The 15,816-nt window shown below is 39.7% G+C and overlaps 1 protein-coding gene across 1 annotated transcript; it reads right to left on the bottom strand.

Annotated features, from left to right (window-relative positions):
• TMEM185A (transmembrane protein 185A) lies at positions 1-10,610 on the bottom strand. Its single transcript, XM_057424096.1, has 7 exons — positions 10,501-10,610; positions 7,834-8,010; positions 6,257-6,464; positions 4,496-4,579; positions 3,409-3,585; positions 2,954-3,077; positions 1-1,216 (listed from the first exon to the last, which is right to left on the bottom strand). Exons 1-7 carry the CDS (start codon positions 10,536-10,538, stop codon positions 972-974), a joined length of 1,053 nt encoding a protein of 350 aa, XP_057280079.1. The 5' UTR covers positions 10,539-10,610; the 3' UTR covers positions 1-971.
• Positions 10,611-15,816: the final 5,206 nt, after the last annotated feature.

The raw sequence follows: 15,816 nt of genomic DNA, 5'->3' as shown, positions 1-15,816 counted from the left end.
TGGGAATATCAGACATCTGTTTTTATAAGATACTGCAGTGTAGGTTCCAAAGACTTTGTTTAAAGCATGGAGAAGTCCAAAACAATCGGTCAAAGGCTGTCTTTCTTGAAACAAGAAAAATGCTATACGAACACCAACGAAGTTCCTAACTTGAAAAGTTTAATCACTGACTCCAACACAAAGTTGGTAATGAAGAGCAAGCCATATTTATACCAGCTAACCAACATCTGTAAAACCTACAACTAATGTTTCCAGCATAGACTGCACGCACAATGCAAGAGGGAACAGCTTATTAACAAGCAGTCTAATGGAAAAATGGTATAGGCACTGCCCAACAAGAATTAAAACATGAAACTGGAAAAGCAACAAAAGCAGCATTTAACTCCTAAGCCAGTGCAAAAGTTGAAATACATGAAAATTCACACAGCTAACTTGAAACCATCATGGAAGCTGCTGTACATTATACTTCCTCCCTAAAAAAAGCTTTTCAGTTTTGCCTGAGAAATGCAACACTCCTGTGCCTCTCTGGTTAAGACGATTGTTGCTGAACAGAAGTAGTAAAGAGGTACTGTACTAAGGCATACCCAAAGCATTTAAAACAGACATGGAAATCAAGTGTATATTTAGGACCTAAAAGACGCGTCAAATATCACAGGCATTTCATACAGGGTTTTTAAAAAAATACTTTTAGATAATACTTATACTGTACACAAGACTTTTAAACAATATATTACACTGCTAAAATGTTCATATAAATACTATACAGGCAACTGTGCAACCAGCCCATCAGGAAAGTGCACAGATGATACCACCACTTATCTCTGGAAAAACTCAGATTATCTTCAGGATCTCTGACTCTGTAATTCAAGTGCTGATTCAGCAATACCTATTTTAAAGTAATCAGGAAAGGCATGAGATGAAATACATTTGTCTGCTGATTCCCAGTTCAAGTTCACTATGCTTCCATCATCTTAATCTGGCATGTCGATGTTTAACTTGGGAGGTGGAATGACATATTTCCCTGGACTTTGTGTGATGACGACCCCGGTCTTTTTTCGAAACATGGGCGCAATTTTTGGTGGTTCAGGTAGTGGTGTTTCTTCTGTTTCCTCATTGTCTTCATGATGAAGATCATAAGAAATATTTCCATATTCTCGTAAGAATGGGAAAATTTCAAGCAGGAACTGGCAGAAGTCTTTGCGAATTCCAAACCACCCTAAAATAAATAAATAAAATTGTTTTACACTGCAGAACAGGATAAGTGGGCAGAATATGCAATTCTGTTTCAGTTCTCTTGACTACTTGCATAAGCAATATAAAATTTGTTAGTGCTGCTTAGCAGTGTGTTCAGATTACACACACACAGGTACAGAATGTATACACACATTTGCATGCCTCTGCATGTCTGTGTATGCATGTCTCTGTATGTGCATCTATATGTATAAATTACAGCAGGAATCCATTTCATTTCAACCGTTAAGCAGTGTCAGGTCACATCAGTACACAGACAAAGAACACAAAAGCAAATTGCTTGACCAAAGCAATTGGTGCCACATAGGAAGACATCCATGCCAACTTTGATACATACAGGTTATAGGCAGACACAGTAGTAAATATATGCATTCGGTATTCCACAAATATTTTTGTGGTTAGCCAACTCTAATGGGATGCCAGGAGTATTACATACATCCTTGGCATTACCCGTGCTAGATTATAAACTAGTACACATTCTGTGTTTGTTACAGATTTTGCGATATGCAAAGACTTGGAAAGAGTATCTAAGTAAGTGGTACTTGTAGTTCAGTAGGTGGCACTCCTCTAGTAACCAATACCAAAGGTCAGTGCTAGAAGGCAGAGCCTCCCCAAGTCAGATCTTTCACACTGAACAAAAACCATTTACCAGGGAAGACAGCACACAACCCATCTTTTAGCAGAGATTATTCTTCATGGCCAACTGATGTATTTCATTTAGAATTTTAAAGGTGGATTTTCATGCAAGTCTTCTGAGGCCCACTTGAGGTGAACAGTCTTATTAAAAAAATTACGTATTAACCCTACATAAATGATATGTGGCTCTCCAAAAGACCTATCTGGCCATAAATTATTGAGGGCATGCATTAAGGGAAACAAAACAAAAAGCACCAGTGACCATTTTCCATACAATATAAGCAATATAAAAACAATAAAATAAAAGATAATATAAAAGTAAACTAAATATATGGAGATAAGATTAGTCATGACCAAAGAAATTCTCAGTATATTTCACAATCAGACTAAAGCTGAAGTAAGTGTATGTAGTATCACAGCTGTTTCCTTTCAACTCTTAAAATCCTAACAAATTTTATTGCCTTGTCAACAAGGAATATGAACTGCAATGTGGATGGGGAAAGTTGGTCTGAAGAGCATCTGCACTGGTTCAGTAACATCAGATGGCTGAAAGTGCAAACACTTCTTTCAGCAGTGCGAGCTGTGATGGGAATAAAAGCCTATAAATCTACACTGGCCACTCAGGCAGCTGAAGTTACCACTGAGCAGCATAGAGCATTGTTTGCCCAAAGAGAGAAGGAAAATACTGGTTCAGGATACTAGGCCAAATGCTAATTTAAAATGGTAGGTGCAATACTATTTTTCAGAACCCAGAGCACAGTGATCCAGTCATGTCCCGTGAGACTGAAACCCATGGAAATAAGAAAGGATGAAAGGCTGAGTTATAATTAAAATCCCACTGAGACTTCAGGTTGAATCTGAGCACAAGTTATGCTTACAGGAATCAGGAAAATAAAAGCAAGAGGCACATAAAAACTGAAAACTTTTTACATTCACCTGGAAACCACAGTAACAAATATGGTTCTTTCATGCGAGAATATACATAAAAAACACTTTACGATAATAAAAATCTTAGTAAAATTAAGCCTCGAGATTCAATCTGTTTCTGTGATATTTAAATACTTACAGTGATTTCCTCCTTTTTGTCCAAATGTTGTTGCCATTAAAGTTATCAGAGAAAGCCAGAGAGGAACAAATATGGGTATAAAAGAAAAAGAATTGTGCCCATCCAGTCTGTGTACCAGTAAGATCTAAACGACAAAGAAATTATACAATGTCAGTTTAACTGCAATACCCACGTTGAAGCTTCTTAAAACGTACACTGATCTCTAACTTCACACATCTGTGAAGAAAAATGGCCTCCGCAAAAACATGTAGTTACAGTTCCACTGTGATGCATATTCTGCTCAAAGAACTTGGAAGAAACATAGAATTCTTTTGTTTTCTTTCATATTTGCTGTTAATATTTTGTTCCAAAACTAAAAGCACTATTCTCATTTTAGTTATTTCAAGTAGAAGCAGAGCAACATTACCACTCATTCTAAAAAGAACAAGATGCAAACTGATTATGCTCTTTCCTACCTCAAACGTGAGCAGGGGCACTACAATTGTCATCCAGCTGACAGCCATGGTTATGTGTGTCCTCCTTTGCTCAGCAATCACATCCATAGAGCGCAAGAACAGAACAGACCATACAATGTAATAGAGCACTACTAGACATAGAAAGGACATCAAGATCCACAGTGGAACACAAACAACCTGAAAGAAAAGAAAATCAACTGCTTTTCCCCTTGAAAGCAACATATTAGATTTGGTTTAGGTGTGGGATTTTTCTAAATCAAGTCTACATACTAAGTGTAAACAAGAAATAGGAATTTAAGTGTAATGCTCTCTAAATAATAAAATCTCTTACAGAAAAGCTTCACAAATCATGTACACTGCTATAAGCCACATCGCTCTCTGGGATTCCTCAGCTTTGTAAACCCCATCGAACTGCAACAATTTAAAATGGAGTCAATGTAGTTCAACTTTAGTAAGACTTCTGTGATTTAACATGTTAAATCACAGTACTCAAAATTATTTTAGCAAGCATTCTCTACACTGGACACCCTACTGAAACAGTTTCTAAATTGGATCCTTTCCCTAGTTTTTTTTAAAATAAAAAGGACAGTCACAATCATGCCAGGTTACCAGTTCTGTGGTAGTTTACAAAAACGCAGGCACAGGAACTGTCACATAAGATCTCAGAAGTTTTGGGACATAAGATCTCGGAAGTTTTGACAGTGACCACTTGCACAGTTAGTGGATTTACAGGCATGGTGACAGAGGAAATAAAACTAGTTATTTATTGCACCATATTTACCAGCACATTCTCTAACCCACCAATCATTTTCATCACTATTTTAGTTGGTTAGGATTTCTCTTTAAACAATTGATCAGCAATTAATTGCAGCTAATGGCGTGTCAGTCTCCCTCAAAGGATGAAATACCCCAGGAACAGCTTATTCCTCATGACCACTGAATGAATGCCAAACATTCAGTGAAGGATTGTTAAGCCAGCAAGAATGTGATCATGGACCATGATCATACATTAACTGTTCCCTACAGTAAGTATCTTTATGGAATTCAGCATTTAAACAAGGTTAAGAAGAAAACACTTGTTACATACAAGCCATGGCCATCTGATGATTTCATCTAGTCTCAGTGCAATGAATATGAACTGTAGAATATTGACTGAACACAAGATTTCCAGCTAGAAAAAGAAAACGCATTAGTTAACCTTTAGCATGATAAAGCCATTTCCAAGATAACAAAGAATCTAAGGATTTTTCTGACTTCATGTTTATCACTGTAATATGGAACATGCATTTGCATTAGATATTACTAAGCATCCCTAAATTTGGGAGGCTGTGATTGCAACAGAGTAACTGTACAGGCAGATGTCTCCTGATGTAAAACCTTCCTGGGATTTAAAAATCCTTGGGAGTAGCTAGGCTCACAATTTAATGAATTCATTACGCCTTAAATAAACGGTACTTTACTGACTATAAAAATAGTGTAATACATGAAGGAAAGCTTTTTCTGAGCCCACCATGGATAAAACCCCACTATGTACTTACTGATCACCTAATCAGAGTAGGAACAAGCAGACAATACATATCAGATTTAATAATTACAAAAATAATAATAGATTAATCACCAATTACTCCTGCCAAGAATTAATTAAAGACAGGCCCCTGGTATGTTTCTAGCAAATGAAAGGGAAATAATGAGATCTTCCCAGAGTCAAAAAGGAAAAGGTAACAAATTAGTAAAAGAAAAAAAAAGTTGACAGTTCAACTGCATAACTTATTTTCTCTGAGACAGCTGCTGCCTTTTAGGGGTGAGTGGATTTCTTTTAATGCCAGTACTTAGCAGTTGTGCAGTCATCTGTAAATCAGTGGGTAATCAAGCATCAGCCAGGAGAAGGCAAATACTTCTACACAAATTTTACTTTTAGGAATGATTAACTGAATAGAACTCTGCTATATGAAATTCTATTTGCAGTATTTTTACATCAACAATTTAAGGTATCAGTTTACCAGCCATCCTAACAATCACCTACCAAAAATGTTTCTCTCTCCAGAGATAACTTGGTTTATGCTAATGTTACAGAAACACTGTCTTGAAATAAAAAAGTAAAAACTGAGGAGCTTGAGGGCACAGCAAAAAGAAAAAAAATCCTTTAAAAAAGTATCAATTCAGTAAGAATTCTAAATTTATTGTGAAACACCACAATGGTGAGAAGATCTTAGAATCCTTGTGAAGGTCTTCCAAAACCAAAAGGAGTGAGTTGGAGGAGAAAGAAAACAGAGGCAGGAAATAAAACCCAACTGCTTTATGCCTACTATTTGTATTCCCAAATTAAAAATTAAGCACACAGATTGGGATAGTAAGAAATTTTCAACCCTGATTCTGCCAAGGGACAGTGCTTACAATCAGTGGAATTTTCTTCAGTGATTTCCATTTAAGCGTCTAGTAAGAGTTCATACTGCATGAGTTCTTTTAACACACCATAATAAAAAGAAGGTGGTAGTGGTAGTTGAGGAAAAAAAAAAAATACCCAAGAAAAAACAAACTAGAAGAGATGAGAAAACCAGTATTACTGATCCTGGCTTTTCACTCATGTTCGCAGGTCAGTGCAAACAATTAATTCAACTGATGCAGTCATCCATCTCATGCTTTACTGAGAGATAAACTACTACAAAATTGATACAGTCTTGCATTTCCACAAATTCTACACATAAAAGTCCAGGTTGGATGGGGCTTTGACAACCTGCTCTAGTGGAAGGTGTCCCTGCTCATGGCAGGGGGTTGGAACTGGATGAGCTTTAAGGTCCCTTCCAAGGCAAGCCAGTCTATGACTCTATAGCAATAAACAAACCATTACCTCCAGAGACCTGTCATGTCGGAATCCCCACACACAAGCTGCAACTGACACTGGAGATACAAAGAATAATGGCATGAAGACCAGAAGCCAGAAATGGGTTCCTCTTTCGATCCGGTCACACACCAGAACTTCAAACATCAGCAGTAGCAGATGGATGCCAACTGCAATTAACATTGCTTTGAACTCCACACAGGTTTCTCCTTCTGCTCTAAAGAGAGGATAACAAAGCATTCAGTTTACTTGTTAGTAAGAAAGCATACGATCCTGCAAGCATCCCAAGACACTTATTTACAAGTGTTGCATTTCAGATATTAACACTTGTTTTTAATAAATGTACAAATATGCCCAAACAGCTGCTATTAAACTAAACTCCTGATGACCCAACAGGATTTCTTGTTCATAAAGCTGCACAGTTAAAGGATTTTCCTCAAAGGAGACAGTGGGATTTTTACAAGTTTAAAATTTTCTACATATTCCATAGCTCTGCATTAAAAACAGGATTTCTTTGCTACTGCATAAACACTCAAGACATCGTGAAGGCTGTTGGGAAATAAATTTAGTCCAAAATTATCTGTTTGGTTCCTGCACCAGCTTTTATTGAGTCAACATCTTTCCCCAGGATTTCCTTCTTCATCAAAATCAGGGTACTGCAACAGAATATCATCTATTACTACTAAAATAAAACACACAGAGGAACCACACTTTTTTCCTACACAAGCAGAAGGGGTTAAGAAGACCTGAACCACACAATATAGTATATCAGAATAGGACCCATGCACAAAGTTTTTTCATTTAATAATCACTATAGATAGAGGACTGAATTTATTGCACTTAAGGTAGTTTTTCTTTTCCCCAGCATGTTCAAATTCACATCCTACTGTGATTACCAGAAGAATGAACACCTGATATATTTAGAGGTCTGAAAGTTATCCTACATTAGACTGACAATTAAAATATCACTGTTAAACAACTTTGACAAAAATGAAAAGGAATTTACAGAATTTGTTGCCACAAACCTCTTACTTTGCAGTAGCCTATCTTAGTGCATTGAACTACTTCAATATTTCTTCTAAAACTGCAACTAAAGTATGTAAAAATTCTCAATGTTCACAGCGTATTCAAGAATCACTGAAGATTCATCCTTACATTCTCTGACCACACCAAGGAGAAAAAAAAACAACGCAAAAAACCTCTTTCAGGCTATTGTACATTTCAGGAAAGTGATTTAAAAATTAATCCAATTAAATATAGCATATTCCTAGTGCATATGAAGATGCGTATTTTTATATGACTTATACTAAAGCAAGGAATTCCCAATGTTCTAATAGAACAGTGCAAAAAGACACTCCATGAGAAGCTGTAGCTTCTCAAAAACAGTATTGCTGAAGCTTGTGATAAACTATTGCAAATAGGATTAAGCCACCTATTGCTGCATAAAACTGTTTGCATACACTATAGGTTATGATTATTTTATATAGCAACCCTCCAGATGGTATAGTTCACATTGTTAGAAGAACTACTGATGAATGTGATTGTGTACAGAGAACCTTTTGCAAAATAAGATATCTTTGACTTACCGATACTGTGGGTTTCGGGCCCATACTCCTGTTCCCACTGAGGCCCCAACAATCACCATTAACTTCCACAGCCATATTGGAGCAAATACAGCCCAGTAACTCCACTGAATTTTGTCATCCAGGCGGAGAGCCAGCAACACAGAAAAGAGCAGCAGGCAGGCGTAAATAAGAAATTTGCTGTTAAACAGACAAACAAAAACACCAGAGTCAGAAATTAAGGAAGCAACTTCGTATGAACTTTTTAGAAAATCAGTCACAGCTGAAACGTAATCAGGGTATTTCCTAATAGAAAACACACATCAAACTTCTTGCAAAGAATCAAATCTGTCCTGAAGAGTCAAATATTTAATCACAAATACAGCATATGACATCACTTATAAAACCAGTGCTTCAAGAGAACACATCAAAAGCATTCTTGCATGACAAACTTAATGAATGAACATCTATAAATAGTTCTCTCTCACAAGGATCCAGACAGGAGCTGGATTATTAGAGGCTCAGAAATAATACCAGTTGTACATGTTTTTAGAAAACATGTTCCTTCATACAAATCAAATCAGTTTTGATGTTCAAAATCAAGTTACATAATTCATGTAATTTTTGCCATACTATTTTAAACTAAAAATTAGAAACTTATGTATTGTAATAAGGCAGACTTCAGAGATCCTTTTTTTTTTTATTTTTACATTCAGTTAGAAAAAAGCAACATTATAGGAAAAAAAACAGGTTAAGCTTTTAACAGAGTTCGTGATTGTAGAGTGTAGTTTAACTAGAATAGTGAGGATGGTGCTTACACATTTCAAATAGTTATGTTGGCATATTTTATAATCTAGTCAACCTAAGAACAAATTAATGTATTTGGAACACTTGAAAGCAGTGGCACAGCAACTGCTTGTACCACCAAAAATCAGACAAAATGATTACATAGTACATGATTTCCTCACACTACAGGAAGGGAAAGAGTCACCCAACCGTTCACCAGAAGCTCACAGACAGCTTTAGAAAACACATAATTTTGTTTCAACCACTTCAATCAAGTAATTGCATGTATTTTGAAACCTAAGGAACAGAGTAAATACTTGCTATAGAGTAGAAGAGCAATAGCTGGGGATACTACCCTTACTTCTACAGCACAACTCAAACTGCCCACTTTCACTCTCATCAAATAATCAAACATTTATCAGCTCAGCACTGCCTCCATCAGATACCCAGCTGCTCAGTCTCAGAACAAGTGCCTCAGCTGTTTCTTAACATGAAAAAGCAGTTGCATTGTGTCAGCATCTCCTCACATGCTTGATGAGGCTACCATGGGACAGAAGGATATAAAACAAGTGTCACTCCTCACAACAACAGAGAGGTCCCTCAGCTTCCCAGGCTACCCATGCTTTTCCAGCATCCAGCATTTGTGTAATTTGCACTTTCCCTTGGTGCTCAATAAAAAGAGCAGTAAAGTGCCATGTGGTCATGCTGCTGCTCCCCGAGAGGTCCAGTAAACATCAAAACATTCAAGATGAAGTTATCTGCACAAATGCAACGTTCAGATGCTCACTCACCATTTAGATGGCACCCCAAAAAGTTGCAAGCATTACTTTGCAATACCAAAACTTTATGACCTTCTGGAACTTCTGTTCCTACTCTTCCATTACTTCCAATCACACATATTTAAACTGTTTATTTCAACCTCTCCGCAACAATGCATTTTCTGAAGCACTGGTTACCCTTCTGTTTGTCTAAACAACTGACTGAACACAGCTTTCTGCAGCGGCAATGACACGAGGCCTCTTTCACAAAGATTTTCCCCAGGACTCTCAGTATTGACTGCACAAGTTACTTGCAGTCTTTACTCCTGCAATACCTAGTAATGGCAAGCCCAGTAAAGTTAAACTAATTCTCTCGGCTCCTTTTAGCATTATGTGTATCTGCATTTCCTTGGCAAAACAGAAGGCGGCAAACTTGTAGCAACTATAATCCTGTTTATTTTGAGTCCAGCATTAAGGCTCGCCCTCTGCAGTTCTCCAAGGCTAGATGAGGGCAGTTAAAGGCAATGCCTTCATACCTCCAAAACCCGAGCCTTTACCAGATGCTGCACGCCTGTGCTAGAATGTATGGCAGCTTTACCTTCCGATGTAAGGTTTTATACCCCAAACCACCGAGTTGAAACATTCAAAACCCAGAATGAGGCTTGGAGCAATAATAAACGGAAGGAAACGGCTAAAACCTGTCCTGCAGAGCGGGTGGCGGCTGCCACGTTCGCAGCCACCTGACGGAAGCATGCACCAGCACCCGCTGAGAAGGAACCGATCAGGGACAGCGCGTTCGATCCGCCCCGAACCGCTGAACCGGGTTAACACTAGCGAAGCCGGCTTCCTCCCCAGGCAACCCGCCGCACTGCTCGGCTCGGCCTGCACGGGGAAGGTGCAGAGTCAGCCCCGGCGGTGCTACACTCCCCCCCCCCCCCCCCCCCCCCCCATCCCTCATCCCGGCGGCAGCTCAGGCCCCACCAGGCCGCCACTTCTGGGCACGTCCCGCTACCGGCGCCGGGAAGCGGAACCTCCGCCCACCCGCTGCGCCGGGACAGGGAGCTGTAGGGACACGGCCAGGTGTCGAACGGTCCCTGAAAAGGCGGCACGGCCCCAGGCCGCCCGTTAAGACTTGGGCCGCCCTCACCTGGGGTTGAAGTCCTGGAACAAGCCACGCAAGTTCATTGCGGCTCGACCCTCCCACCCTACTCCTCCGCGCTCTACCAGGCGCGCATGGCGCGACGCCGCCGCCGAGCCGAGCCGAGCCGAGCCTGGCTTGGCCTGACCTCGCCCCCGTTCCAGCTCCGCTCCGCCGGAACCGGGCAGCCCGCACGACCCCGCGCATGCGCACCGCCCGCTAGCCCCGGGGCCGCGTCCCTCTGCTAGGGAACTGGCATCCGCTTTCCGGGCTGCACAGGCGGCTGCTGCGCATGCGGCCTAGGCGAGACGGAAGCGCTGGGCGCTGATGGCAGTAGAGCCTCGTTCTGGTTGCGTGTCGAAGGGGTTTTGACGGCCTGGAGCAATTCTGTAGCCTTTATTGGAAATAAGACAGTCGAAAGTACAGCATGTCAGATGCATGGTGAAGAGTGGGGTTTCTACCCATTTCCTTTGTAGGCTAAATTGGTGCTTGCTTCCTGCGGTAGCCAGCCGGGGTGTGCAAACGGCTGCTCACGTTCAGGCTGTGTCAAGAGGCTTGCTGCAGAGACAGGAAGGAACAGCCTCTTCTTGCAAGCCCAGTCACATCAGCAGTGCTTATTCCAGGTTGTGCTATTGCCTTCTAAGTTACTGCATGTCACGAGTTAAACACTGAGTTTGGGTGTTTGAAAAATATGAGTTTAGATAATGTGCTCAAAATGTTGTATTTGTTACCTCTTCAGTTGTGGTTTATCTCACACTTGAGTAAGTTTATCCTGAATTGTATGTGTTAATAGAAATTCTCATCTGACTTCTTCAGACTATTAGTGAAGCCAAGCCCAGAGGATCAGGAAGCAGATTTGGGTTTTGATTCTGTCACTTAATTTCTGCAACAATTTGTGATGTGGCGGTTGTGTTATTTGGACACCTCATGAGTGCCTCTTTAGGGACCTTCCCATTAACAATAGTGATGTCTGGCTATCATTCGATTCAACAAATTAATCTTACATTAACAAATGCTTCTGGAAAGGAGAATACCAGGGAAAGTAAGAACTAGCACAGGTAGACAGAATAATTGTTTTTAGACTTAGGTGTGCTACCCAATGTGGGCTTTGCTCCTTCTAGGTGGTAGAGATAATGGTGGGTTGAGATAAAAACAGTCCAGTAACTAAGGTATAATACAAAACCACTACTACTACCACCAGTAATAATAATGATAAGGGAAATAACAAGGGGGGAGAATATGAAACTAAAAGGGGAAAAGGAAAAGAAAACAATAACCAGAAGTGATGCACATTACAATTGCTCACCACCCAATGACTGATACCCAGCAGCAATCTGGGCCTTCCAGGTAACTCCCCCCAGTTTATATACTGGGCATGACATGCTGTGGTATGGAATATCCCTTTGGCTAGTTTGGGTCAGGTGTCCTGTCTCTGCTTCTTCCTAGCTTCCTGTGCCCCTCCTCACTGGCAGACTGAAAAGTCCTTGATCAGAGTAAGTGTTACTTAACAACAACTAAAACATCAGTGTGTTATCAGCATTGTTCTCAGGCTGAAGTTGAAAACACAGCACTGCACCAGCCAGTGGGAAGGAGAAAAGCAAGTGCTACAGCTGAATCCAGGACAAAGGGTTATGAAATTACATAGCAGATCAGGACAGACTATATGATGACTAAATCAGGATAGATTATCTGAAGACTCGGAACTGAAAATCCCCATAGCTCTCACTAATCAAGGTTGTATTGCAAGTGAGATGCTAATAAATGACTGGCAATGCCATAAGCTCTACCTTCTGCAGAAAGATGAAAAAAAACCTGAAAAGTTAATGGTCCAAATCTTTATCCAGTGCTAACAGTACTGGTAATTTATACCAGCTGAGAAGCTAGGCTTACATGCAGTGTGATTTATTAAATGCCATAACTACTTGCAGCTCTTGAAAGTATTCATTAGCTAATACAGATCTACTCAAAGATGTGATTCATCTGGAGATGCTCACTGGCAAATTGTAGATACAATTTTAACTCCATTTGCAACAGCACAAAGAGCTGACAGACTTCCACACCACGAGCTTTCTGCACAACGTATTTAACTGATAAGGCAAGGAAGTGTATGTCAAAGGCTACAAGAAAGCAAGGACATGCCAGCACAAGTAATGGCAGTGGGGAGAGTGTGTGAGGAGGCTGGGAAGAAATCAGGATGAGGGAGAAGCATGAAAACGGAAGGGAAAGAAGGGATGACGCAGTCTCCAGTGACTGGTAAGATGAAAAGTGCCTGTATGATAGGACCTGTGTAGGGCAGTACACAAGCATCTAAGGAACCAAAGAATTACCAGGCTTAAAAAATGGAAACTAGAACCTTGTTTTTCATTCTGTTTTTTCAGAAGTTGAGCCTTACTAATTTGGAAAAGAGAACAATTACGCATAATGTATTTATCCAAGATAAAATATATCTACTGCAACACATAAAGAAGCTACTAGACAAGACTACCTGTAAGCATTATCCTCAGCCAGATGCAATCATAAAGCAAAGTCAAGATAATATTAACAAGGAATTATCTTGAGAACTGTTAATAATTCTGAAGGCTAATAAAGCAGCACGCCATTTTTAAGAATATTCATGAAGGTCTGTAGGAGTAAATAAAAAAAGATTTCTTCTGCAGTTACAATGTTTGGCTGACTGCCCAGGCAGGTAAACAGTTCCTACAAGGGATAAGAACTAGGAAAGAAATACCTAGTTACAGGAAACATGATAGAGATGAAATTAAAACTAAAAATGAGGAAACTAGACAGAAAGGAAATGTCTCTTTGGTCTTGGACCTAACCTGAAGGTGCCACAGCTGAGAAAACGTTCACTAACTTTAGCTGATTTTTCCCCCTCACAGAATATATAGCAAATTTAACTCCCTATAAGACAGTAGACTTTTCCCCCCTTCTCTTCTCTGGAGGAAAAGTGAAGACCTGGCTGCTTAGCAGTTGCTGTTGGCTCTGACAAACACACTGGGTTGCCATTTTTCTGCCTGTAAAATACCTTGTTTTCCCTGCAAGTAGCAAAGGTGTACTCTGCAGAGGGGATACAGCAGGTACAGAAAAGGTGGTGGAAAGAAGGGTTTTGGAGGCAGGACTGGGATTGAGTGGGGGCCCTGGAGGTCTCCTTGGGCTGCGACCATGCATGTGTTAGCACAGACACACACATCTGCACGTACACCAGTGCCTTCTGCTGTGTCCCAAAATTACATGATATGCCAGAAGAATGATGACACCTTCATCCAGCAGTTCATCTTCAGATAGATATAACATAGAAATGAAAATTATTTATTTTCCCGATCTCAGCAACTAATCTACATGTTCCTTCACAATGTGATCCAAAAGTTTATAGTACTACAAGAAAACAGCTGATGTTTTATAGTAAAAGCTTTGTATTAGAGGAGGTAATGAGAAAACAGCAATATATTTGACCGCTTGATAAGTCAAACAATCTGCCTTTCAATTCTAACTTGATTCCTTTGAGATTTAGGATGATGTTTGCTCTTTTTTTGGCTCACAGAAGATATGATATTAAAAGAGGGACATTTTTGTATTGTTATATCCTCTTTTTTTACCCCTTACATTTGGTGTTGAAGCTGTGACTTTCAATAACCTGTTGCTATATCATGAGCTATGATTAAATTCCTGTTAAACATGTGGTTAAGCGCAGGTGACATACTTTTATACTGTTACCTCAGGAAAGCTAGGGCTAAATTTTTGGCTTGTAATCAAGTAACTGGCAATGGGGATTTTAGGAGCATTCTTAGATCTTTTGGTGCTTTCTCTTTCTTGGTTGTTGTGGCTAGATACTGCACTTGTGAGGCTGATGTTGAGGAGAACTTGGTGGTGAAGAAAAACCAAGTTGTTTGAGCTTAAAGGCTAACGATTTCTCTTGAGTTTAAATTGTATGGTTATTTAAGGGTGGGGGGAGGAATACAGGGCGGTGCTAAAAGCAGTGGCAAGTCATCTGCTTACTGTTAAGACTTCCTGTCTACTGCTGGCTGGGACTTGAACCGTAGGAATTGAATTGAATCCTCTGAGATAGTTTATGTTGGAGACCAAACAGACATTTTGTTTACATTCCACGTATCTAGTTCTACAGATTAGGTCAGAAAGTCATACACAGTGTCTGTTTTATAGTCACAGTTATTACTGCTTCCGTAAGCTGTCTATTTGTATGCTTATTCTGCTTACAAAACATAAACCAGTAGGTTCCCTATCCTAGACTGGCCAAAATTAAGTGAAGGAAACAAAACCTGCATCAGCTTTCTAATTTGTCAGGGTTGCTTTTCTGTTGACAGTCAGCCTTGACTCATTTCTGACATTCCTTGTAATTCATGTGTCCTGTTTTCTTTACAGACATCTCAAAATGTCACTGTTAGATGACTGGAATACCGTAACATTTAAAAGGACAGCAGTTCAGTAATAATTGGCTTATGTGGCTGACAGCATAGCCATGAACTGTTTCTAAGATCATCTTTCATGGTCTATGACAGTACATCAAGTTGTTTACAAAAACAAATCTCCTGATTTGAAAATCCCCATTTGAATTTCTGTTGATTTTACTGTTAACATTATTCACAGAATAAACAGATTGACTGGTAATAGACAAAAGAATTTAGTGTAGAATTATTATTTTAGTAACCAGACACAAGCTTTTCCATCCTGCAGTCATACTCAGAGTAGTAGCAATTCTTGAATACACTGTCGATTGCATCTTGATCTGGTACATATTGAATTGGGAGAGAGATTTTTGTGGAAATGTGGTTCTCAAGAATTATTCTTTTGGTGGACCAGAAAGCCTGCTGCAGTGCTTGCTGTGTACTGCGGTCATATCTGGCATGCTGATGGGGTATTTCTGGAGGTATAGGCCATTTTCAGCACATGAAAGAGTGTTACTCGTAGGTACCTGTAGATCAGCATTATGGCCTTGTGAATCAGAATTTGGAAACGAGCATAGTAACTGCTTTGTACACAGTGAACTCAGAGCAGTGCAAGAAATGTCACAGTGGCTGTGATAAAAAATGTTTTTGTAGTTCTGAGTCTTCTGCTTCACAGATCTGTTCTCTAATGTGAACTGTGAAGAAATGAGATAGAGAAAGGAAGAATTTAATCTTGTTAAAGACACTGTTACTCACTATTACAGTTGCTAGTTCTACATCTGGGTCTTGCTACTGTTCTGTTTTAGTCAAACATGATAAAAAGGGTCATTAAAGAATCCTAAAGAGTAGCAAGTCCTTGCTAATTTCTAAAAGGCTTTATCATAACCTTGAGCAGTTTTTAATTCTGTCTTACTCTGCCTAA

Source organism: Pezoporus wallicus, unplaced genomic scaffold (assembly GCF_028554395.1).
Source record: "Pezoporus wallicus isolate ANWC-B61680 ecotype Strahan unplaced genomic scaffold, APGP_CSIRO_Pwel_v1 contig_8075, whole genome shotgun sequence".
In the NCBI taxonomy this organism is placed as follows: Eukaryota; Metazoa; Chordata; class Aves; order Psittaciformes; family Psittacidae; genus Pezoporus; species Pezoporus wallicus.
Note: the sequence above shows the minus strand (reverse complement) of the source record. Positions and strands in the feature narration are given on the sequence as shown.